The 6,664-nt window shown below is 33.3% G+C and overlaps 1 protein-coding gene across 1 annotated transcript; it reads left to right on the top strand.

Annotated features, from left to right (window-relative positions):
- The first annotated feature begins 2,483 nt into the window (after window positions 1-2,483).
- LOC114725219 (kinetochore protein SPC24 homolog) lies at window positions 2,484-6,643 on the top strand. Its single transcript, XM_028911704.1, has 5 exons — window positions 2,484-2,893; window positions 5,136-5,277; window positions 5,376-5,477; window positions 6,160-6,233; window positions 6,362-6,643. Exons 1-5 carry the CDS (start codon window positions 2,716-2,718, stop codon window positions 6,466-6,468), a joined length of 603 nt encoding a protein of 200 aa, XP_028767537.1. The 5' UTR covers window positions 2,484-2,715; the 3' UTR covers window positions 6,469-6,643.
- The last annotated feature ends 21 nt before the right edge of the window (window positions 6,644-6,664 follow it).

Raw genomic sequence — 6,664 nt, 5'->3', positions numbered from 1 at the left:
GGGATAGGCTTTTGTGGCTTCTTATTCGTCCCCCAGAGTGAGGGATAGGCCTATATGTCTGATTAATCCCTCATAGTGAGGGATAGACTTATATGGCTTGTGTGTTAACCTCCATAATGAGAGTTTGGATGATTGAAATTAAATATATATATGTTTTCGAGAATTAATAACTGTCCTACTTGACACCTCACGAGCACGTGTTAGTGTGTATGATGAGTTGGAAAGTTGGTTACTAAGGCGTTTGTCTCACCCCGTGGTTTTTACTATCTGCAGGTGATAGTTCAGGTGGTGGCCTATCAGGGAAGGCTCCAGAGGCATAGCGTACTGTTATAACTTGTATAACCTCCCGACTTTTGTTTTATGTGCTGATTTGGTATATATTGCCACATATGGCCCATGTACTCTAATGTTGTAAACTAATACTTTTAATTACTACTATCTGACGTGGGGATTGTTGGAAGGCCAGAGATATTTAAGACTTTGCGTATTATGCTCTTTTGACAGTATTGACTTTTAATTAATGGGCTCCATGACTTATATTAAAATGATTTATCAGTTCGTATGTTTGAAAGTATAAGTTTTGTTTGAGCTAACGGTTGAATGATATTTCTGGACTTTAGAAATCTAAAGCCCAAGTTAACGATCGATGTTGCTCATAATATAAGTTTATTTCTTTTAACCATAATAGCGATTTTAAAATTTTAATGTTTCTCCTTTTCTATCATAATTAATCATTCAAATAAATTGTTGGATTTAGTGTAAAAATGGTTTTGGAAAGAACGGTTGTCACACGAACAACTTCTTTAAATTATAAACAAGTTGTAACTTTATCTAATTTCACAGAATTCTCAATTTATAATTTTGCAAGCCTTCAAAAATTATTTCAAAAATATATATTTAACTTATTCAATATTTAAACTGATTAAAACCTCAATAATATATTAAATAACTCAAATAAATTATTTAACTTAAATTTAATTGGTAAAAATATTCTATATTTTCGAATAACAAATTTTTCAACTAAAATCTTAATTTAAAATTCCCAAAATAGTCATTAACTAAATATAGATTGATTAAAATTCCTTAATAATATATTTTTAAATTTTTACGGTAATACATTATCAAAACTCCATATTTACTCTATACTCAAACAGCAAAATTTTCTCTAAACATTATAATGATACTAATAATACAAAGTTATAAATATATAGAAAACATTCATAGTGAAAATTTGATAAGAAGAAATAGTTTGGGGAAATTGCAAAAAAAGACCTTGGAATTGCAAAAACGCAGATAGGGACTATTGACAACTTTACTTTGGGTTTTGACAACTTCATGGCATATTATTATTGTCAAAACCCAAAGTGAAGTTGTCAATGGTCCCTATCTACGTTTTTGCAATTCCAAGGTCTTTTTTTGTAATTTTTCCAAATAGTTTTGTGTACCTAAATGATTTCTAAAACTGTCAGATACTTTACAACTCAGCTCTCTCTCTCTCTTCCTCTCTACTTCTCACTCTCTTTTCTCTTCTCTCGCTCTCTCTTCCTCTTCCGTCTCCTCTCCTCCTTTTTTATCCTATTATCCTCGCTATCTAACTATCCCATATCCTATTTTTTCCTTCTTCCATTTAATGCTAGTCCCGTATTTCTTCCTTCAATTAATACTTGCTCCCCTTGTGTTCTTTTTTCTCGACTAACTGCCCAACCTTTCCATCGAAGTCGGTGGAATGCTGGTTTTTTTGTTTTGTTTTTAATATAATAAAATATTATTTAACTTAATTTAATGCTCTTTTTCCTTTTTTTTCAAAAAAATTTTTTTTAGTACGTTACAGTAGTTCTCTTTGGACAGGGTGTCTAAGTTTGAAGTTATCCATGATGATCACTTTCAATTTATGAGAGTACATCTGTGTGTGCTTTTCAAAATATTTTAACTCATTAATCATTTTGTTTCTATTAATTGTAGTTATCTCCAATAATGAGCCTTATTTTTTGAAAAAAAATAAGAAATACCCTTTATCTGCAAATATTTTAAATTAAGAAAAATGAACAAAATTATATAACTTCTCTTATCCCGAAAATCATGGCATATACACTGGCCATGATATGTGTTCAAAATTTGAAATTTGTATTAATTTGATAGCATTATTTAAAATTAATTATGCTTGAAATTTGTAAGGATTTGTTCTTCAAGTCTGTGTACAAAGATTCTAGTAAAGACATGTTTACTATTCCTGTTTCTTGGAAATTTTTAATGATTATAATGAAAAATTAGCAGAATATTATTTCATTTTATCTCATCAAATTACTTTTAAACACAACTGCCGCCACGACATCGTTTAAACGGATCTGAATCAATTTCCAGCCCCAGGTCACACAGTGCCTTCGAGTCTTGACTATTTTAAGTTTTAACTCAAAAATCGCCACACACGCTCCCGCCAAAGAGAAACTAAATTAGTTTGTTTTGAAAAAAAAAAAAAAAGGTTTAAAAAAAACCCGGCCTACGATATCTTCATCTCCGCCGTGCTGGAGGAAGAAGCCGAACCCCTGCTTCCTACTCAGATACGAATCGGCGGGTGGATGCGTATGCGCTGGCGCCAGTCATTCCATCTGTGGCGACCCATTCTGACGTCGGCAAGGAATTCGACGGTCGTTCCTTGGGAGATTTCTGTTGCCAAAACCTAGGGCTTGAAAGGAAAACCGACAATTTTCTGAGAAAATGGATGATTCATCGAGAAAAATTGACTTAGACAAGTTATTTTCCTACAGCGACGACCTCATTAAAGTACTGAAGGACAAACGGGACATCAACTGCTTGACGCAGTATCTAGAACAGTCAAATTCCCTTTCTTCATCCTGCAACGCTGACTTCAACGAGGTTCGATCATTGCTTGAAGGTCATTTCTTGCTCTTTCTCTGCTTCTAACTCCGTCCTTTGTAGCTGAATTAACCCTTACTAAGAAGGGAGTTCTGGGTCTTTATTTTATATATATATATATATATATATATATATATATATTTTAATTCCTTGAAACTTCTCTTGTATAACTAGTTTGTGGAAAGCTATTGATTTTCCCAAACAAAATAAATCAGAATCTTGAAGTAAAACATATAATGATGAAGTTCGAATTTTTAAAAGCTTTCTTCTTGTACTACTAAAAACCATTTTCTCCCATCATTATAAGCTATAATGTTACTGTATGTATATGATTTGGTAGCAATCATACGCACATTGCAAATTTTGCGACTTACCTGTTTTGCTTTAAATCGGGTGGATGATTTCGCTTGTAAATTTTATGTTGTAGAAGGATGTCTTTTTTAGGAATCAGAACCATCTGAGTTTCTATCCTTGCGGCTAATGCATTAATCGGGCGTTAAAATTTATTGTCAGATGGGAATGTTGAGACATCAATGAATTCGGGGCTTGGGGTTGGTATTTATGTATGTGACAACTGAGCCTGTGGTACTTTTCTTATTTGATATGCTTCAAGTTGTGATGAAGGTTTTGTTCTCCAATATCAGCTCAAAGTCTTTGTCAACATTTGTCAAACTTGTATGAGATTGTTAATCATTAAGAATGTGAAAAATGTAAGAGATACCTTAATATCGAGGGAGGGATTGTCGAAGGAATCTCTGTGTATGGGCTTTCTCACAGCCTTTCCATGTCTTTCTTGATCAATCCGTTTCAATCTCCTTGCTAATTTTGGTGAGTATTTCTGGCTGGTCCCCCCACCCCCCCCCCCCCCAAAAAAAACCAAAAAAAAAGAAGAAGAATTCAATAACTTCAGCCATTTTTCTCTAAAGTATCTCCCCTTGGTAAAGTAGAGACAAATAAGAAGAGAATGATGGGTTTTACCTTTGCGCATGTGAACCCAACAAGTGTGGAACCTGCTACTTTATTCCTATCTCTCTCGACTTCACACCATAAAGTATCTCTTAGTTGCTGCTTGCTCAGATATGATAACCAGATAAAGAGGGTGAATTTCTCATAGAATTGACAAGCAGACCAATTGCCTCGAACTGGGAAGATGAATCTTGAATTTCCCTTACCTGTATCCTAGTGACTGTATGGATGCATTCATAGCATGAGAAACAATCTATTTATCTACTGTTGCGATTTCCCAGGCTCCTCTGAACGTTAGGAGTGTACTATTTCATTAAGAGTGTAAAACATGGAGTATTCTTAAGATTTCCCAATTCCTGACTAGCTGCTCTTTTTTCTTTTATTCCTTACTTTTCAATTGAAACAAGCTGTGTGTGATTCTTGCTGAAGCTAGGTATTTGAGTTGCATGTTGCTCTGTCTGGGTTCTCTGTATCACCTTTTTCTGTCATACAGCTATCTTATATAACATTGAATGGTGATGGGGGGAGTAAAACGTTGGTCTTGGATTTGATAGAGCAAGCTTGTGATTCTAATGGAATTGGGCGTGGCATGCTGCATATCATCTTCTAAGGGTGTGTTTGGATGAAACCAAACCATGGTTTGGAGAATAGCTTCTGGAGAATAGATTCTGAAAAAAATAAATTTTGAGAAGAATAGATTTTGTGAAAAAGTGATTTTGAGAAGTGTGAGTGTTTGGATAGTTGTTATTAGAAGTACTTTTTATATATACAAATTGGCATAAATTAATATGATAATTATAGAAAAAATATATTTTATGATATATTTTAATTTGAAAGAATAAAATTGTTAATAATATATTTTTTATTAACATATATTAATAATATATAAGATAATATAATTAATAAATAATTAATATGTATATATATTTATAAGATATAAGATTAAATATGTTTATAAAAAATATGTTTATAAAAAAAATAACAAGATACATATCCTATAGGTTCTCACACTCTCCCGTTTTTCTCCAAAAGTAAAAAATTTCTACTTTTTCCAAAACCATGGTTTTGAACCCAAACCATGGTTTTGATTTTTTTAAGGGTGTTTGGCTAACATTTTTCCCAAACCATGGTTTGGGGTGCTTGCCAAACACACCCTAAAACTGCTACACTTCAAATTTTACTAGTTTGGAAGTATTTCAACTTCACTGGTTCACTTTTTATGTTATGTACTATGAGTGGATCTTCTTGATTAAATGTCTTGCATCTGACTAGTTCTTTTATCATACGTGAATCAGATTACCAGAAGAAAATAGACGAATGCAAACAGAAAACGGCACAAGCTAGATCTGAGGTTGTTGCAGATGCAGAACTGGACCTTCTACAGAAAGAATTAGAGGAAGAACTTGAAAAAGAACGCACACTTGGAGCGGAGCTTAGATAAGTCTCTAGTTTGTTTACAACTTTTCAATGACATGCTCTCTTTTTATTATCAATCACCTGCAATGGTATTTCTAACCTGCTCTTTGTGTCATCACAGCCTGCAGCATCGAATTTAATGATCTTGAACAGAAAAGGATTTCAATCCTAGAGAGAAAGAAAAAGTTACAGAAACTTGAGCAAGATGAGCTAAAGACACAGTAAGTGCATTACCAAACCTCAACCCATCTGAGAGTGAATCATGCACATATGCATCCTGAATTAGAATAGTGAAGTCAGTTAATTTCGAGGAGAAAGTGGTGACAATATTTTTTTTTAGTTTTGCATTTCCCGAACATGTGGCTGCCTTATCTTTGTTAAGTTAATCTATTTATCCTTGAATACCTTGCTTATTCCAAAATTTAGCTATTTATGATTTTTTTTTTTTTTTTGGGTTAAAGTTTAATGTTGAGACGGACTTGGCATTACCAATGGTCATAATTTGCTTAATATCAGAGAACCAGAATATGACAGCAGATTGGACTCATCCTCGTTTAGGAACGCTGCTTTCTTTACAAAGGCTACAGAAGAAAAACGTTATAGAAAGGAGAGCAAATTCAGAAACTTTTTGCATCTGGAACTAGACAATATATCTTTCATATTACCAAGTCAACCTCATTTTAAGAACTTTTTATTTCTTTTTTGGGGAAGTAAGTCATTGCTTGTGTGTGAGCTATGTTATTTTGAGAAATTTGTGAAAGAAATTTTATTTTTTCCTGACTCAACCATTGCTGGTGATCTTTATGTTTGGGCATAATTATCTGCCTGCATGACAGCGTGAGTAAAGTTTTAGATGGATTCTGTACCCATCAGAACTTAATCTATTCTTCTGTTCTTTTGCAGGATGATGCTTTCAATGTATGCTTCTGTCACAAATATTATCCCCAATTTGGATGACCAGTCCAAAATTTCAGGCTGTATCCTTCTGTTGGCTCTGTTACTTTCATTGTTTTATCAATGTTTGTTTCTTACTTTTTCAGGTTTTTTCTTAGATGATATTATCTCTTCATCCAAAAACTGTGAATTTCCTAAACCTTGCATGCAGATATTGTGGAAAAGGATAAAAACTTAGTAGAGAAGTTTGAATATGACCCCTCAAAGATGACTGCCCTTGATGTGTGTAATGAGATCTGGAAAATTGTAGGTTCGTAGTAATTATCAGGCATGCTTCTTTTAGATGATGTTTGTAACAATATATTAGCTAGTGTCTCTACGAATCTTGCAATTTCATTTATTTAATGTTGTGAGTTTTTGGACGTGTCGATTTATTATGAAGGAATGACAATCTTGGGATGGCGTGTTGATTGGTTGCTTTTGCTTGTTAAAATGGGTATGTTGAGAATTATTG

This window comes from Neltuma alba, unplaced genomic scaffold, assembly GCF_004799145.2.
Source record: "Neltuma alba isolate B1F8T4 unplaced genomic scaffold, ASM479914v2 tig00012233_pilon, whole genome shotgun sequence".
NCBI lineage: Eukaryota > Viridiplantae > Streptophyta > Magnoliopsida > Fabales > Fabaceae > Neltuma > Neltuma alba.
The sequence above is the reverse complement of the archived record's forward strand: the minus strand, read 5'-3'. Positions and strand labels throughout refer to the sequence as shown.

What these genes read in the sequence shown, in the direction of transcription:
- LOC114725219 (XM_028911704.1), top strand. Translation starts at nt 2,716, where the DNA reads ATGGATGATTCATCGAGAAAAATTGACTTAGACAAGTTATTTTCCTAC. An exon ending in GGTTCGATCATTGCTTGAAG is followed by an intron (nt 2,894 to 5,135) that starts GTCATTTCTTGC and finishes TACGTGAATCAG; the next exon opens with ATTACCAGAAGAAAATAGAC. An exon ending in CAAGATGAGCTAAAGACACA is followed by an intron (nt 5,478 to 6,159) that starts GTAAGTGCATTA and finishes GTTCTTTTGCAG; the next exon opens with GATGATGCTTTCAATGTATG.